The sequence below is a fragment of the Passer domesticus genome, chromosome 32 (assembly GCF_036417665.1).
Source record: "Passer domesticus isolate bPasDom1 chromosome 32, bPasDom1.hap1, whole genome shotgun sequence".
NCBI lineage: Eukaryota > Metazoa > Chordata > Aves > Passeriformes > Passeridae > Passer > Passer domesticus.
Genome location: NC_087505.1, coordinates 556,002 through 573,356, shown reverse-complemented (window position 1 = coordinate 573,356; position 17,355 = coordinate 556,002). Strand labels below are relative to the sequence as shown.

Sequence of the window (17,355 nt, the reverse complement as noted above, 5' to 3'; positions counted from 1 at the left end):
TATTCACGATTAATTACAGCCCTGATTACATTATTGGGATAAACCTGTTCCATCGTTTGTCTCAGCGATGGAGACAAACACCTGAGCAAGGCCCAGGGGCACCTGGGCCCACGTATGGGGCAGGACTGTGCTGACCTTACAGCTGCTCTCTGTATCCCCTACAAAGCTCCTGTTCCTTGGAGAGGCATCCCTGGATCCACAGATACCATTTGGAGTGGAAAATGGCTTGTTTTGAGTCGTTTGTTGGTTTTATGAAGGAATTGCCTTTGCAGAGTTGGCGAGGGAGGCTTGGGGTGATGTCAGTGTCAGTGTCCACCCTGAAACCCCCATCCTGCACCTGCTTTTGCTTCTTTCCCTTTTCCAGCAGGAGAAATCCCCACCCTGGGGAAGCGGCTGATGGTGCCATGTGCCACATCCTGACGCCAGGAGGGGATGGAGGCCCTCACCTGGGCTGGGGAGGTGCCAGGAGCTCGGAGCACGCGGTGCCGTGACTCACAGCAGCTCCACATCCCTGCTTGGCCCCAGAAATCCTCCCAGGGGATTCCTCTCCCAACCCTACCAGACCCTACCAGGAATTTGGGGGCTTTCAGAGCCATTCCCAAAACCTCTTCCTGCCTTTTTTCCCCAGGGCTTTTTTTTTTGAAGGTTTATGGTGCCACTCCAGCTGTATCCGTTGCCTCGTGGTCCCAAACAGACCCTCTGCTTTTTCCGTCTCTGATAAAATGTGGATTTTTCTTACACAATTTAATAATCCCGTTGCATAAACACTCAGTGATGAGAACTGTTACTTTACCAACCAGGAAATTGCCTGGAGTGGGAACGAGGAGCCACCAGGTGGAACCAACCCGGAGCCTTCTGTGAGCCCGCTGCAAACCCAGCTCTGGCCACCAGAAGGACCAGGAACCACTCAGAGGGATGAGGAGATAAAAACACGGATACGAGGGGAATTTGAGCCAGCATTTTTATTGCCTCCACGTTTGCTGTGAAATCGGGTGAAGAGCATTTTAAATTTCACAGCATCAGCGGGTCACAACTTCAGAGAGCGTTACAAGCAGAGGGACAGAGCAGAGATGGGTGACAACGCAGGGCAGGGGGGGACAGGGACAATTCCCTTTGTTTCCCTTCACTCCTCACATCCTTTATTTGATCTTCCGGGCTGGCACTTTGCAGACCTGCTTCTGCTGCTGGCGGGGGATGCCCTTGGCCACGGGCACGCAGCCCTGCTGGACCGGAGGGGGACAGGGACAGGGACAGACCTGGACTGGAGGGGGACAGGTCTGGACTGGGGGGGGACAGGGACAGGGACAGGTCTGGACTGGAGGAGGACAGGTCTGCACTGGGATGCTCTGCACTTTGGGGGGACAGCTCTGCACTGGGATGCTCTGCACTGGTGGGGGACAGCTCTGCACTGGGACGCTCTGCACGGGCGTCCCACAGCACGGCTTCCCACCCTGGGCCACTGACCCGTGGCACCTCTCGGAGCACACGGACCTCCCGTAGCCCTGGCACCCCCCTGAACCCCCATAGCTGTACGTGGGCCTCCTGACACAGCTGGCACCCCCTCCGTGGCATGAGCCCGAGGAGCCCTGGCACCTCTCGGAGCACACAGACCTCCCGTAGCCCTGGCACCCCCCGGAGCCCCCGTAGCTGTACGTGGGTCTCCTGACGCAGCTGGCCCCCCCTCCGTGGCACGAGCCCGAGGAGCTGGAGTAGCCGTGGCAGCGCTCGGCGCAGCGGGGCTGCCGGTAGCCGTAGTGGCGGTAGTCGTGGCCCCTCATGCCCTCCATGCCCTCGCCGTGGCAGCCCGAGGAGCAGCAGGTGGCGTAGCCGTAGCGGAAGGGCGTGCGCCGCGTGTCCAGCCAGGAGCCGGAGGGGTCGTACCAGGTGGAGTTCAGGTTGAAGAAGGATTCTCTTCCTGAGGAGTAAATCATGGCGGGGCTGTGGGGAAAAACCTGGAAAAGAGATGGGTTGGTGTCAGCATCTCCTCTGGTTCCGTTTAATTTCCCTTGGGGTGTATCCTAAAGGCCTGGATCCAGAGGAAATTCCTGCAGTTGCCCAGCGCTGGTCAGATTGCATCCAAATTGCATCCCAACCCTCTTTTTGATCTTCCCTTTCCAATTTTTCACCTCCAAGAACAAAACCAACTACAAAGCACCACCACCATGTGGTGGCACCGCTGTAAATCCCACCCCAAGTCCCACAAGAGCTTCTTCCATGGCAGAGTGTGGTCTGAAGGTCCAGGTGTGACCTCCCAAATCCAGACCCCCATCCAAGAAGTGATGAGCCTCACCAGATCTCAAATGAAGACAGGCACTGTCCAGGGGAGCAGAATGTGAGAGGCCAAGGGGCAGAGGGCTTTTATAGAGCTCTGAGTGTTCCCTGAACGTGAAACACGCAGCAGGAACGAGGATTAAATTATTTACTGGCAAAACATCTCCTCCATTTGGATGCTGTTCCCGGTGCCTGGCATGTTCTGCTTGACTCACCATTTCTGATAAGCATCTTTTAATTATAACATCGGTACCCAGCGGGGCACATAAAAGACTGAGGCGGCCTAAGCCCCACTTTGGCTGTGTGAGCCAGGTAATAAAGGACTTATTCACCCTCTGCAGGGTGACCTGTGAGTCAGGAGCGGTGATGGCACCGCTCTGACCCTCCCCTCCTGCTGCCCGTGAGGAGCATTTCCAGGTGAAGCACGAGCAGGTGATGGGAAGAGCCAGCTCAGAGTCACCAAAAGCAAATTGTGCCCGTCGGTTTCCGTGATGAAGGGGTTGGCTCTGGGCATGAGGGAGCGAGGGCGGGCAGGGCCTGACGTGGCTTTTCCAGGGAATTTCTGGCTGCCTCATTCCTGGAAGTGTCCAAGGCCAGCTTGGACAGGGCTGGGATGGTGGAAGGTGTCCCTGCCTGTGGGATTTGTAGTGAGATGATCCTTAAGGTCCCTTCCAGCCCAAACCATTCCATGATTCTGTTTCCTCTCAATTTCTGCATTCCAGACTTGCCTCTCCCCTCATCCCCAAGTTGGTTCTTGGAGGTCCCTCCCAACTCAAACCATTCCCTGATTCTATTTCCTCTCCATTTCTACATTCCAGACTTGCCCCTCCCCTCATCCCCAGTTGGTTTTTGGAGGTTCCTCCCAACCCAAACCATTCTACAATTCCATGGTTCTGCCCCAACTTCTGTGAGGTTTTTAGCACAGTCTCCCACAGAAGCCTTGGGGTTGAACTGGTGGAGGCTTGGACTGGGTGGATGAAAAATACAGGGGTGAAAAAGCGGCTGATTCTGGTGCTGCTGCTGCTTAACGCCTTCATTAAAAACCTGGATAATGGGATGGACTTGGAAAATCCTCAGACTGGGATGGGGGAACTGGGATGGGGGAACTGGGATGGGGGAACTGGGATGGGAGGGCTGGTGAAAAGCAGCTTGAGAGATAAACTGGACCAAATCAGACCTGGAAGCGAGGGCTGAGCTGGCCCTTGGTCTGTGGGCCCTGAGTCACCGTGCTGGAAACTGGGAAAAGGCTGGGAAGAAAATCCCTAATAAAAAAAGGGCTCTCCCAAGGTAAATTTCACAGGGAAGTGGTTTTTTTATTTGGCTAGAATTAGACACGAGAAAAATAAATTGTTGTGGTGAAGAAAACGAGGATGAATTTCCTTTTTTTCCTTCCCAGCTCTCCGTGGTGGTTGTGTGAGGACACGCCCGGGCGATGCCGAGGCAACACAAAGAAATTAAATTCTTTATTTTCATGCCCTTTGCGGGAGGCTTTTCTGGCAAAGTGAGGAGAAGGAGCAGGTTACCCGTGTGCCTGCACCTTCCTGCAGGAGAGGAAAGGCATCCCCGGCATGCACAGCCACGCCTCCCGTGCCGGGCCACGCGCTCATTATCATAATGAACATGCAAATGAGGATGCCCTCCCCGTGCACTGCTCCCGTTCGGGGGATGAAGGTGCTGGCATGGCCGCAGAGCAGATGTTGGTGCCCGGATCTGCCCACCCCGAGCTCCCGGGGTGGGTAAAGCACGGTGGGGAGGATTTCCCACCTTCCAGCCTGGAGAAACCCCTGCGGGCAGAGCTGAAACCCTCCCGTGTGAGCCCTGATTCCGATTTAAATGTACGAGTTTCCTCGGGGGAGTTTGAATGGCTTTCAAAACCTTATTGTAACATCGGTGGGCAAAAAAGAGAGGAACCGAGGGTTTGCTAAATAATTTTCAACTTTATTCTTGAATAGACGGGGGGAAGATAAAGCTGCAGGAGTCTGTGATGCTCCTGCCCTCACAGTGGTTCCTTTTTTCCTTGCAAAGGAAAATCCTGGAGCTGCTTCCAAACAACCTCGAAGGTGGACCCCCGGAGAGCAGATCCCTGGCGGTTCCTCCGTGTCCTCAGAAGGGGGAACCCCCTCTGCTGCTCCCCAGGGAGAACCAAAGCCCGGCAGGGGAGGACACCCCGAATTTAAAGTGCCGGTGCTGGGGCCAAGCAGGGGATCCCCAAATGTGATGTGCAAAGAGCAGCGGCGAGCCCAGAGCGGCGCTGGGAGCATCCCTTGGGCCGGGGGCCAATCCCCCCAGCCCAGCCAGGAGCGGGGAGGGGTCCCTGGGCTCAGTTCTTCACGCAGAGAGGCACCAGCGTGACCTGCTTCTGCTGCTGGTGGCCGGGGTGAGGTGGCAGGGGGACAACGGGCGGGCAGCGGCGCTGGGCGGGCCGGGGGCAGCAGGGCACGGGCCGGGGGCAGCAGGGCACGGGCCGGGGGCAGCGCTGGATGCAGGGGCAGCGATGCTGCAGCGGCAGGGGCTGCAGGACCACCGGGGGCTCCTCATCGTGCTCCGGACACTGCTCCACTCGCCTGCGGGGCTTCCCGCACGAGTCGGGCTGCGGGCACGGCGGGCACGGGCGGTGCTGCTCCAGCGGCCGGCGGTGGATCTTCACGGGCGGGGGGCACACGGGGGGCACCGGGCTCACCTCCACCCGCCGCCGGGGCTTACAGCTCTGCGGGGCTGGGCAGCAGGAGGGCCGGGGCGGGCACAGCTCGCTGGAGTGGCAGCTCTGGCTGGAGCCCTCGGTGTCGTGGCTGAGGCTGCCGGGGTTGGGGCAGATCTCGGGGGGGTTGGGGCAGATCTCGGGGGTGTCGTGGCAGTGCCCGGCGGAGCTGGGCCATGTCTGGCCCTTGTGGTCGCAGCCCGAGCGGTGCTGGCACAGGTCGTGGTCGGTGCCGCCTTTCTGCTGGAGCATCCTGGGGCAGAGATCACAGAACCGGGGAGTTATTGAGGGTGGGAAAGAATTCCAGGGTCATCCAGTCCAGCCCGTGGTGGATCAACATCGCCCAGCTCAGAGCACTCAGTGCCACGTCCAGGAATTCCTCGGGCACCTCCAGGGATGGAGATTCCAAACATCCCTGGGCAGCCCCTGCCAAGCCCTGACGCCCTTTCCAGGAGGAAATTCCTCCCGAGTCCAACCCCAGCCTGCCCTGGCACAGCTTCTCTCCTCCTGTCCCTGTTCCCTGGGAGCAGAGCCCGACCCCGCGGCTGTCAGGGGCTTGTGCAGAGCCCGAAATTCCCCCTGAGCCTCTTTTTCTCCAAGCTGAGCCCCCCCAGTTCCCTCGGAGCTGCTTCTCCCATGACTCACAAATCCTTTGAGGGTGACCAAGCCCTTGGGCATAAACAGCCTGGGAAAAAGCAAACAAAACACCGACGCCTTGTTTGTTTTGTTTTTTTGGATGCTATTTCCAAGGGGAAACTGAGGAATCTGAGAGAATCCAACTCACCCTGCGAGCAGAAACGGACGGGCTGAGCAGGGAGTCGGAGTCCTGAGGACAGAGCCGGGGCTGAAAGCTTTTATATTCGGCCGAGCTGTGCCGGGAATGAGGCACGTCCTGGGAATGAATAGCTGAGCTCTGAGGCCGCTGCCGTGTGTGTGTTTTGTTCCTGGAGCTCGCTGTCGGGTTAATCAGCCGCAATTAGCGCCTGCCCCGGTGTGACCAGGGCTCTGCAGAGGCAGTGCCATTATGTCATTAGTCCTGGCCGTGCTCGGATGGGCTCCTGCCCCGCGTTAGTCAGACGGGATCCCGGGATGCGGATACCTGGCATGCCGGGATGCTGAGTGATGCGCCCAGAAGGGGACTCTGCTGGCGGTGGGAAAACCACAGAAAGGCCCAGGAGTACTTCCAGAGGAAGGGGAGGGAATCCAGGGTGGCCCCAGCACCGCGAGGAGCAGCGGATGTTTCTCCTGTGGGTGACTGGAAGATGGGGATCCGGGATTCCTACGGGCACCGGGCACGGGGGGACAGTGGCAGGATGGGGATGGGATATTTGGAGGTTTATTCCCTGATTTAAATGGATTAATTCGCTCCCAAGTGCAGAGCACCTTGGCTACGGCGAGGAAAATCCTTTTATGTGTGGAAAGTCTGGAATGGGGACACCAGAGGAGCGATGACCTCACTCAGAAACAATTCCAGGCTCTGCCAAGAACCGTGTCCACCTTTCTGGCATTTTTGCTTTGATTCTCGCTCCGTGGAGCTGCTCCAGTTTGCATTTCTGTGGCCGAGACATTTTTTAAGTACCAGGAAAATTCCTCTCCCAGGAGCCCCCGGGGCTCCAAAGGCATTTCCATGTGGAGTAAGGGATGCTTAGAGCTCTGTCCAGTGGAATTTGGGTTTGAATCACAGAGAAAAGCATCTGCAGAATTCGGGGGTGTGGCTCCAGGGCTGTGCTGGCACCTGACAGGGCTCTGCTGTAATTTATTCCGTAGCTACAGGAGAAGTGGAATTGCCTGGCAGGAAGCCACGGGATTTGTGTGGAAAGAGGAAAAAGACCTCGGGATCTGTTAGGGCCGAGCAGGATTTTAGGTTTAGAACTTATTGCCAGAGTCCCAAGTTTATGCTGGGCTTGGATTCTTTTTTTTTTTTTTTACATTAGAGGAGTTTTGGAGCCATTTCCCAAGGATTTCACAAATCCCCAAGTGTGAATATTGAATTTCTGATCTGGTCTCTTAAAGCTTCCCATATTTTAATAGAATCCAGAGAAAATTACTCAGAGTTTCTGGATCCTTTAGGCTGGACCTAAATCTGATCAACCTAGGCTAGTGGGAGGTGTCCCTGTCCATGGCAGAGGTGGGACTGGATGAGATTTGAAGTCCCTTCCAACCTGAACAACCCTGGTCTATTTAATAATTTAAAACCCCTCCTTTAAAGCTCAACAAATTCTCTGTGAAGATTCCTATTAGGAAAAAAAGACCTCCAGCTCTGGCTTTAGGACCACAGAGATGCTTTGGTTGCAAACTGGATCTCAAATCAGCAGGAGAAAGATGGAATTAAACTGATGCTCCTCTTGCTGAGGTGACATTTTTCACTTGCAAGTCCCATTTTCCCCCAAGGAGTTCACTGGGTACACTGGGGGTGTTGTCACAGAATGCCAAATATGCAAAATTAATTACATTAATCAATTAGGCAAATGCTAAACACAACCCACACTACTGTTTAAGGGATAAAGAGAAATGAATAAACATAACCCAGGAATCTGCAGGGTCAGAAGTCACAAATTTTATTGTCTTTCATGGCTAATTGGGGATTACAGAAGGAGAAGGGAGAAGGAGACAGCACCGAACACCCCATCACCAAGAGGGGAAGGAAGAGCAGCGCCAGAAACTCGCTGGGCAGCGGCTTCAGGGCACAGCCAAGGGACTAAAGGCAGCAAAAAGAAGTTCTACGTGTCCAAGCACAGCAGGAGGAACGTTTGGGCTGGGATCCATGTCCACATCCATGTCCACATCCGTGTCCGAGCCGGGGACCCGCCGGGCGGGCTCAGTTGCCGCAGCAGCTGCTGCCACAGCAGCCGCTGTTGTTGCTGCGGATGGTGTAGCAGCAGGACATGGGCATGCAGCAGGACTGCATGGGCATGCAGCAGGGCCTGCAGCACTGCATGGAGCTGCAGCACATCGGGGTCTTGCAGCAGCTGGGGGTGCTGTAGCAGCACACGGAGTAGTTATTTCCGCCACCGCAGCATCCGTTGGGCATCTTGGTGATGGGAGTGGAGGCGGAGCTGGAAGGAGCAGAGAGAGGCTGTGAGTGGGAGCAGCAGGTTTGGGATTTGGGGTGAATTCAAGGCTCTGGTCATTCATTCACCTTTGGGGGTTCTAGGAGAGCAAACCCACGGGTGTCCTGTTTGTAAATTGTGGCTGCAGTTCTGGGTTTTTCCCGTGGTGCAGGGGCCCAACAACTCATTCCGGGGCACCCCTGGTGTCTTAGGAACCCAGCACTGAGCCCTCACTCTGGGCCCTTCTGGAATATTCTCCATGCCCCCCCCCTGCATGGCCCTGTTGATACCCTCAGAGCCTCCCCAAACATTCCCAGATCATCCCCGTAATTCCTCGTGCAAAGTCCATAAAACCCTGACAACCAAGCCCCATCCCAGACCCCCAGCAATACTTGGATCTGCTATAAACAGCAGATATCCAAATTTTGGATATCCAAAATTCCCTTTTGGGAGGCAAAGGAAGGGTTAGAAGTTCTCACTTACCCTGCTGAAGAGTGAGGAGAGGTGAAGGGAGGAGAAGACGAGCGAATGAAGCGAGCTGGGCCCGGAGCCCTTTTATACTCCCGGCCATCCTTCGTCCTGGAAGTGAGACAGCCATTGACCATTCCAGCTTCCCTGTTTATCCATCCAAACCCATATTTTTTAGCCATAGGTGTCTCCTGGAATTTGCATTTTACCTCATTACTGATGATCACCACGCTTCTTCTGCCTCGTCATGGTTTAGCCTGGAGATAATCAAAGGGTTCCCATGAATTTGGATGAATTTGTCCTCCCCACAACCTTGCGAGGGAGCCAAAAAATGTGGCCTCGTATCTGCTGGACGGAGATGCTCTGGGACTGACTCAGCAGCAGCTGGTGCTGAATCAGTGCGGGAGCCCAAACCCAACCCCGGTGTCGTGCCGGTCGTTCCGTCAGAATGGCGTTTGCAGCAAATTGGGAAAATGTCAGGAAAATGGGGGTGTTTGCTCCTGATGACTGGACATGCACATGAGGAGGGAGCCAAGAGTGTTTGGGATGTCTGGGGCTCAGTCACCCGCACGTGACTCCATGCAAATCCATTGTGGGATGATTTGGGTTGGAAAGGACCTTAAAGATCATCCAATTCCACCCTGCTGCTGTGGGCAGGGACATGTCCAGGCTGCTCAGAGCTCCATCCAGCCTGTCCTTGGACACTTCCAGGTTTGGGAAGTTCTCGCTTCATTTATTAATTTTTATTAGTAGTAGTATTTTTATGAATATTTCAGTTAAAAGGTTAAGGGGCAGCTCTGCCTGTGCAAGAGGCAACACGAGGGATGGTGGCCCTGAAACTGGGTGTGGAGCATCCCAAATCAACATTTCCCTCCTGCAGCCTCCCCTGGCATCCAGCTGGAGTCCAGGAATCCTGTAATTCTGGCCCTGAGCAGGGATGGAGGGGTCTTGAGTTGGTGCAGGACCCTCTGAGGGTGTTGGAAGGGGAGGGAGCCCAGAATGAACCAAAAATGGGAAGATTGAGGTGGAAGACATGGCCCAGCACAGAAACTGCTCCTCACTGGGCTGGTGGAGCTGAGTGGGAGGCAGGGACTCAGGAAGAGACTTTGTTGAGGTGAAACCATTTCTGTGAGGGACAGAGGAAGGGAGAGACAACAACGTAGGACAGAGCCTTGGGCAGCTGAACCCTGGCAGGAGCACCAGGGAGGAATTTTGGGAGGAATTTTTTCACAGTCTGAAATTGCAGCTCTCAGTCGAGGACCTTGCCACATTATCCTGAAAGCTGCCTAATGAGAGGATGGTGGATCCTGCCTGGCCAGTTCCCTGCTACTGCCTGACATCCTCAGGGATCCCGGGGCTGCTCAGGAGAGGGGTCGGCCCAGGTGAGCTGGGACCAGCCCTGGGGATGGTGACAAGGACCTTGCTTTGCTCTCTGTGCAGTGCAAAGGGAGCACATTGAGATTTTAGAGTGTTTCATCCCTGCAGGAAATGCCAGCAGCTCCTTTCCAGGCTTCCCTGGCATGAGAGCAATTCCTGGAGTGAAACATGGGAGAAGCAAGGCGGTAATTGTGACTTCTGCGTGAAGGGCAGGAGAACGCGCACAGCATTTCCTTCCTGCTGGGAGAGACAAATGCACCTGGACAGATCCATTTATTAATTTACAAGGAATTAATGGGGCAGAAGCAAAGGGATGCACTCCACTCGTGCCTTCTGAGGGACATTTTCCATTGGCAGCTGTGAGAAGGGAGATGGAGGTGGGCATTTCCCACCCTGGATGGTCGTGTCCAGCTCCTGGTGGAACCAAATTGCCCAAATCATTTTTGGGGAGTGGGGTGTGGATCACAGTGCAAACAAGGGACTGAAGCAGGGTGGAAACAGAGTCAGAAAAAGGCATTAAATGCATCAAAAGGATGACATGCAGAACTTTCATGTTTTGGTAGAACCCCTACCGACCCTTGAAGGCAGCAGAGGATCCTCAGCATTTGTTTTATAACTTCAGCTACATGTCTGTTAACTTGGTGTGTCAGACTGTCTGCAGGGACTGGCTGTGGGTCCTGAGGCAGATTTTGGCTGTCTGGGATGTGTCTATGTCAGACTCCTCCTGAAAACATTCCTGTTTTTTGTGAGTTGTTTTCATAGACTGGTTTGGGTTGGAAGGGACCTTAAAAATCCATGTAGTCCACCCCTTGCCATGGGCAGGAACATCTTCTACTATCCCAGGTGGCTCCAAGTTCTGCCCAACCTGGTCTTGGGCACCCAGGGATGGCACAACCAAAATTCCCTGGAAAACCTGTGCCCGGTCCTCACCACCCTCACAGGGAATGAATTCTTCCCAATATCTGACCTCAATTTCCCCTCTGTCAGTCTGACCCCACTCCCCCTTGTCCTGTCACTGCAGTTCCTGATGAAAAGTCCCTCTCCAGCTTCTCTGGAGCCACTTCATATCCGGGAAGGTGCTCTGAGGCCTCCACACAACCTTTTTTCTCCTATTCTCTTCCTACTTCTCTGCTATTTTATACAAAGAGGGCAAATGTCACTCCCAGAGGTGTCAGAAACTCCAGTTTGAATTAGTTTACTATCGGAGATGCCCTGATTTTATTTGAGTGGATATCTTGGACACAGGAGAATCCCAACGCTGGGAAAAAACACCAGGAAAAGGCGAAAGGCACGGCAAAACCCTCTGGATCCACCAGCAAACAAACAACTCAACACCAGGAGGTTGCAGGGTCACAAACTACAGATTTTATTGTTTTTTTCCAGAAAGATTGAAGCGAAAGAGTGATGAAAAGAGTGAAACATCCCACACACCAAGAGGAGAACGAAGAGCAGCGCCAGCGCTCACAGGAGAAACTCGCTGGGTGGCGGCTTCAGGGCACATCACACGCAGGAGGTGAGGGAAGGCAGGAGAAGAAGAGGAGTTCTACAGCTTCTAAGCACAGGAGGAGGAGCTTTTGGGGTGTTATCCATATCCAAATCCGTATCCAAGAGGGAACGAGCCGGGTGGGTTTAGCTGCTGCCGCAGCAGCCGCTGCTGCTGCTGCCGCCACAGCAGCCGCTGTTGTTGCTGCTGATGGTGTAGCAGCAGGGCATGCAGCAGGACTGCATGGGCATGCAGCAGGGCATGCAGCAGGGGCTGCAGCAGGAGCTGCAGCACTGCATGGGGCTGCAGCACATTGGCCTCTTGCAGCTCTTGGGGCTGCTGTAGCAGCACATGGTGTAGCTACTTCCGCCACCGCAGCATCCGTTGGGCATCTTGGTGATGGGAGTGGAGGCGAAGCTGGAAGGGAAAGAGAGTTTGACTTTTTCTCTGCTTGAATCTGAGGCAGCTTAAAGCATTCTTATCCCCAAATCCATCCCAAAGTGGCCGGGGATGTGCCTGGTGTCCTGAATCCCAGGACAGCCTCCTGTGCTTCTGGCATTTTGTCCAGCACTGGTTCTGCCAGAGAGAATCCACCTGGGCACAGCCCAAAACCAATCTCTGGTCCCCAAAACCAATCTGAGATCCCAAATCTTCTGCAGTGTCCAGTCCCAAACCAGACAGCCCAGAAAATGCTGGAGAAGCCTACGGAAAGAGAGTCCCAAAGTAAAGACAAGTAGCAAAGTCCAACTTACCCTGCTGAGCAGTGAAGGGAGGAGAGGAGAAGTCGAGATGATCGAATGAAGACCCCTGGGATGGGGAGCCTTTTATACGCTCCAAAGCCTCTTCCCCTGGAAATGAGGCATCCCTTGGCAATTCTGACCCCCTGGATCACCCAGTGTATCCCCTCACGTGTCTTCCGGTGTTTAATCTCTGCCTCTTTCTGTTTGCTCACCACCTCAATTGTGTCCCATAATTACTCCTCCAGAGGAACAACAGATGCAAATTTTCTAATGGATTTGCGTTAATGGCGCCGGAGGGAGGGAGCTCTGAGGTATTCCCATCCCTTCCCAAGGAATGACCTTGGGACGCAGGGACTCTTAACAATGTGCCTGGGGGGAGCCAGGTGCTGAAGCAGTGGGACAACCACGCCTGGAACTTGGAGTTGTCATTGCTCATGTGTCCCCTCTGCCCTTGGCCGGGATCTCTGGGGGCCGGTGGGTGGAAATTTTTGGTCAATGTGAATCCTTTTTTTCCTGCCTCTATGGTCAAAGTTTAGGCTGAAATTTCTCCTTTCTCGCTCTTGCTCTTGGGCCTCCCTTCAGGGTGCTGGGTCCTCACACTCTCTGTTTTGTAATTTTTGTTCTATTATTAAGATTTTTTAAATGTTCATTCATGGAATGGATGGGTTGAGTCTAAACAAAGCGGCTTTCAAGGCAGCAGTGCACACGGGAGGGTTTTTTCCTGTGTTGGTTCCACACATCCCATTTTTTGAGATTATCCCAAAGGTTTCTGGGACTGAGGAGACTTGTGGTGATCACATTTGAATGTTCACATGAGGAACTGTGGCCACATGCAGAGCAGGGACAGCTCCACATTAGAAGACGTTGATGGTGTTTCCATGTGATGAGAGGGGCCTCTGGTAAAAGATGGGAATTCCAGGATGCTGAGGCAGCACCAATTCCAGGCAAAAAGAGGCTGCCATCACATCCAGGAGACTCTGACTGTGAGGCTGACGTGGTGGCAGGTGATCCATGGTGACTGGGACAGGATCTGCCTTTCCAGGATGTGACCAGGATCTCTTGTGACGTCGGGTGTCCCCTCTGGAATTGTCCCCAGGGGAACATTGTTTTGGTCACTCAATAATAACCAAGAGTTGCCTGCAGGAAGTAACGTCCTTCTTGTGTAAACCCTCAAACATCTCCCTTGAATCAATCATTCATCACATTTTTATCAGGTTTTATTGCTGTCCTGTTGGCCAAGATGATCTTGGTATTGTAGTCATAGAAATACGGAATGATTTGGGTTGGAAGAAACCCCAAAATCATCCAGTCCAACCCTCCTGGATGGGCAGGGACACCTTCCACTATCCCAGGTTGCTTCAAGCCCCATCCAGCCTGGCCTTGGAAACATCCAGGGATGAGGCACCCATGGAATACCCCGTGCCAGGGCATTACCACCCTCACATGGAAGGATTTCTTCCCAATATCCCATCTAAACCTGTCTCTTCTCCAGGCTGAGCCATCCCACCACTGTCAGTATTTAGAGCATTTTCCCTGCGGTTCAATGCCATTTAACCTGCGCTTGGGTCAGAAATAACATCCCCACAAAGTTTCTTTTATAGGCCATGCCCCATCCTGTGATGTTTTTGGAAACTTCCATGGTGGTTCTGTGAGTTTGAGACCTTTATGAATCTTTTCCTGCAGCTTTTCCAGTGAAGGGTAAGGCCACGTTGGATGAAGCTCTGGTCTAGCTGCAGGTGTCCCTGTCCATGGCAGGGGTGTTGGAACGAGGTGGTTTTTGACTCCCCTTCCAACCCATCCCATGATTCTGTGACTCAAATACGGAATGAATATTCACAAGATTCCCTAAAGAGAAAGCACTTTATTGAATATTCTGATCTGGGATATCCTTCTGCCTAATTTACAATAATAAAAACCCTCCTGAAGACCCAAGCAATGTTTTCAGAGAGTCAAACACGTAGAGAAGATGATTTTAATGCAGATGTTGTGTGTGAAGGTTGGAGGAAGCAAATCAAGCCAGAGCTCCGGGCATTTTCTCCAGACCTGCAATTCCGAGCTGAGTCCTGCATATTAATAGCAAAGAAAGTCCCAGCCAGGGAGGGAAGGTATCATTGACTCACGGGTTTGCTATTTCAGGAATGAGGCTTTTAGGTTGGATGCCAACCCTGGGTTTCATTCTCGGCTTGGAATGCGCGGGGGAAACGCTCTGCTCCCGTAAAAATTCAAGGATATAGGGAGTTTTCTAAGTTTTTTTTTTTGGAAGATGGTGGTGGGAAGAAGATGCTGCCTGCTGTCCAGTGAGTAGTGAACTCCTCCTGGTACCTACTGGAACACCCCTTTAGAGGTAAGGGGTGAGCTCCTGTGCACCTCACAGCTGTCCACAACTTCCTCCCGAGGGGCAGCTCCCGTCTCAGTGCTGGGACCAGGGCCAGGATCTGAGGGAATGGCTGGAGCTGTGCCAGGGAAGGTCTAGGTTGGATATTTCCAGAAAGTTCTTCTCCCAGAGGGTGGTGGGGCACTACCCAGGCTTCCCAGGGAATGAGCACAGCGCCAAGGCTGCCAGAGCTCCAGGAGCATTTGGGTAACGCTCTCGGGGAGAGGGTGGGATTTTGGGGCGTCTGTCGGGGGGCAGGAGATGGGCTCCATGATCCTGGTGGATCCTTTCCAAGTCAGTATATTCAGGGGGGTCTCTGATTAATGGATTGCTGTGTTTTCAGACGGTGCAGTTATGCCTCAATCAGTCCTTGCCCTTTGAGTTTTAATTACTTCAACTTTCCGTTCTGTAGTAAATTCTGAGCTGAGGTGAATGCTCAGGAGGGGCAAGGAGGAATCAAGGAATGGTTTGGGCTGGAAAGGACTTTAAAGCTCATCCCATTCCTCCCCTTGCCATGAGACACCTCCCACTATCCCAGGCTGCTCCAACCTGGCCTTGGACACTTCCAGGGATCCAGGGGCACCCACAGCTCCTCTGGACACCCATTCCAGAGGATCAGGAATGCTCCACTTGCTTCAGATGTGACCTAATTTGTGCCAAGAGCTGGACAGCTCTTTGTGTCCCCACTGGGGCACACCCAGGACCTTGGCCAAAGGCACAGATGGTGGCGGAATGAGGACAAACTCTGGGCAAAGTGACAAATCCTGGGCAAGATGACAAGAACTGGGCAAGGTGATAAATCCTGGGCAAAGTGACAAATTCTGGGCAAGGTGACAAATTAAGGGCAAAGCCATGTAAGAACAACCACAAGACCAAATGTTGTGTTTTGCTTAATGCTAAGTTTTATTGTCTACAAGTCAAGAGAGGAAATGAAGAGTGGTCACAGTGACACCAAAGGTTTCCCAAACACCAAGAGGAGAATTAACACCCCACTAATATCTAATGCCTTATACAATGAGCAGTCAATAATTAAAGACCATAGATAACTAAAGGACAGAAAGAAGCAGCAGCTTAAGCTTGGAAAGAAGAAGAAAATCTCTATGAATTGGCTCCATCACCATGAGAACCGGATGCAAATGAGCAGCTTTGCAGCTCCTTGTGCCCATTCTTGGAGCCAGCCGGGGTAGCTCAGCAGGACTTCTTGAGGCTGGCACAGCACTGCTGGATGGGGATGCAGGGGGTGCAGTACTTCCTCACGGGGGTGCAGCAAACCATCACGGGCTTCTTCACCACGCAGGAGCAGCAGGACAGGGACCCGCAGGGGCTGCAGCAGGGCCGTGGGACACAGCACACGGACTTCTGGCACACCTTGGTGCAGCACACAGACTGGCACGGGTCACAGCAGGACTGGCACGGGTCACAGCAGGTCTGGCACGGGTCACAGCAAGGCTTCTGGCACGGGTCACAGCAGGACTGGCATGGGTCACAGCAAGGCTTCTGGCATGGGTCACAGCAAGTCTGGCATGGGTCACAGCAAGGCTTCTGGCACGGGTCACAGCAAGTCTGGCACGGGTCACAGCAAGGCTTCTGGCACGGGTCGCAGCAAGTCTGGCACGGGTCACAGCAAGGCTTCTGGCACGGGTCACAGCAAGTCTGGCATGGGTCACAGCAAGGCTTCTGGCATGGGTCACAGCAGGTCTGGCATGGGTCACAGCAGGGCTTCTGGCATGGGTCACAGCAGGTCTGGCACGGGTCACAGCAAGGCTTCTGGCATGGGTCACAGCAGACAGTCTTGCATGGCTCACAACAGGGCTTCTGGCATGGGTCACAGCAGGACTGGCATGGGTCACAGCAGGGCTTCTGGCATGGGTCACAGCAGGACTGGCACGGGTCACAGCAAGGCTTCTGGCACGGGTCACAGCAGGACTGGCATGGGTCACAGCAAGGCTTCTGGCATGGGTCACAGCAGGTCTGGCACGGGTCACAGCAAGGCTTCTGGCACGGGTCACAGCAAGTCTGGCACGGGTCACAGCAAGGCTTCTGGCACGGGTCACAGCAGGACTGGCATGGGTCACAGCAAGGCTTCTGGCATGGGTCACAGCAGGACTGGCACGGGTCACAGCAGGACTGGCACGGGTCACAGCAAGGCTTCTGGCATGGATCACAGCAGGACTGGCATGGGTCACAGCAGGACTGGCATGGGTCACAGCAGGGCTTCTGGCAGGGGCTGCAGCACACAGTCTTGCAGGGGCTGCAGCACACAGTCTTGCAGGGGCTGCAGCACACGGTCTTGCAGGGGCTGCAGCACACAGTCTTGCACGGGCTGCAGCACACAGTCTTGCAGGGGGTGCAGCACACGGTCTTGCAGGGGGTGCAGCACACGGTCTTGCTCTTCACGACAGAGCAGCATCCCGTGGAACAGCATCCAGTGGAGCACATGGTTTTGGGAGAGGAGTGAAGGGTGGCCGGAGCGAGGACCTGGAACACAAAGGACTTTGAGATTCAATCCATCTTTCCACACTGCCCAAGCCCTCATCCCACCCCGTTCCTATTTCTTGTCTTGAGTTGGAAACCCAAGATCCTCGCAGGAATCGAACCAACTGTTGCTCTGTCGCAGAGATATTTGAACTCTCCTGGGAGCTGCCCGCACTGTGCTCATCCAAGATGTTCCCTCTCTGAATTTCCACCCCAAGCAGCTCATTTTCCACTGTGCTCTATCCATCTTTTCCAAGAGTCAGCAGATCAACAGTCTCAGAAAAATCTGGATTTCAGAGAGAGCTGTAGCTCATGGAACCCCATAACACTAAAACCATGGAATTGCAAAACCTTGGAACCGTAAACCCATGGAATCACAAAGACATAGAACCAAAGAACATTTTGGATCAGAAGGCACC

At 54.0% G+C, this 17,355-nt stretch overlaps 5 protein-coding genes across 5 annotated transcripts; all 5 read right to left on the bottom strand.

Moving 5' to 3' along the window:
• Nucleotides 1-961: 961 nt before the first annotated feature.
• LOC135288060 (keratin-associated protein 5-3-like) lies at nucleotides 962-1,931 on the bottom strand. Its single transcript, XM_064401344.1, has one exon. The coding sequence runs from the start codon at nucleotides 1,929-1,931 to the stop codon at nucleotides 1,140-1,142; it is 792 nt and encodes a 263-aa protein (XP_064257414.1). The 3' UTR covers nucleotides 962-1,139.
• Nucleotides 1,932-4,314: 2,383 nt separating this feature from the next.
• On the bottom strand, nucleotides 4,315-6,118 carry LOC135288399 (keratinocyte proline-rich protein-like). Its single transcript, XM_064401784.1, has 2 exons — nucleotides 5,754-6,118; nucleotides 4,315-5,222 (listed from the first exon to the last, which is right to left on the bottom strand). The coding sequence occupies exon 2, from the start codon at nucleotides 5,219-5,221 to the stop codon at nucleotides 4,592-4,594; it is 630 nt and encodes a 209-aa protein (XP_064257854.1). The 5' UTR covers nucleotide 5,222; nucleotides 5,754-6,118; the 3' UTR covers nucleotides 4,315-4,591.
• Nucleotides 6,119-7,787: 1,669 nt separating this feature from the next.
• Nucleotides 7,788-8,001, bottom strand: LOC135288247 (keratin-associated protein 4-11-like). Its single transcript, XM_064401598.1, has one exon. It carries the CDS (start codon nucleotides 7,998-8,000, stop codon nucleotides 7,788-7,790), a length of 213 nt encoding a protein of 70 aa, XP_064257668.1. The 5' UTR covers nucleotide 8,001.
• A 3,492-nt stretch (nucleotides 8,002-11,493) lies between these two features.
• Nucleotides 11,494-13,130, bottom strand: LOC135288059 (keratin-associated protein 5-8-like). Its single transcript, XM_064401343.1, has 2 exons — nucleotides 12,100-13,130; nucleotides 11,494-11,764 (listed from the first exon to the last, which is right to left on the bottom strand). Exon 2 carries the CDS (start codon nucleotides 11,737-11,739, stop codon nucleotides 11,494-11,496), a length of 246 nt encoding a protein of 81 aa, XP_064257413.1. The 5' UTR covers nucleotides 11,740-11,764; nucleotides 12,100-13,130.
• Nucleotides 13,131-15,338: 2,208 nt separating this feature from the next.
• Nucleotides 15,339-16,900, bottom strand: LOC135288329 (keratin-associated protein 5-5-like). Its single transcript, XM_064401686.1, has one exon. It carries the CDS (start codon nucleotides 16,898-16,900, stop codon nucleotides 15,650-15,652), a length of 1,251 nt encoding a protein of 416 aa, XP_064257756.1. The 3' UTR covers nucleotides 15,339-15,649.
• Between the last annotated feature and the right edge of the window lie 455 nt (nucleotides 16,901-17,355).

Excerpts from the sequence above, each read along its gene's own strand:
- LOC135288060 (XM_064401344.1), bottom strand. The coding sequence starts at position 1,931 with ATGATTTACTCCTCAGGAAGAGAATCCTTCTTCAACCTGAACTCCACC.
- LOC135288399 (XM_064401784.1), bottom strand. The coding sequence starts at position 5,221 with ATGCTCCAGCAGAAAGGCGGCACCGACCACGACCTGTGCCAGCACCGC.
- LOC135288247 (XM_064401598.1), bottom strand. The coding sequence starts at position 8,000 with ATGCCCAACGGATGCTGCGGTGGCGGAAATAACTACTCCGTGTGCTGC.
- LOC135288059 (XM_064401343.1), bottom strand. The coding sequence starts at position 11,739 with ATGCCCAACGGATGCTGCGGTGGCGGAAGTAGCTACACCATGTGCTGC.
- LOC135288329 (XM_064401686.1), bottom strand. The coding sequence starts at position 16,900 with ATGTGCTCCACTGGATGCTGTTCCACGGGATGCTGCTCTGTCGTGAAG.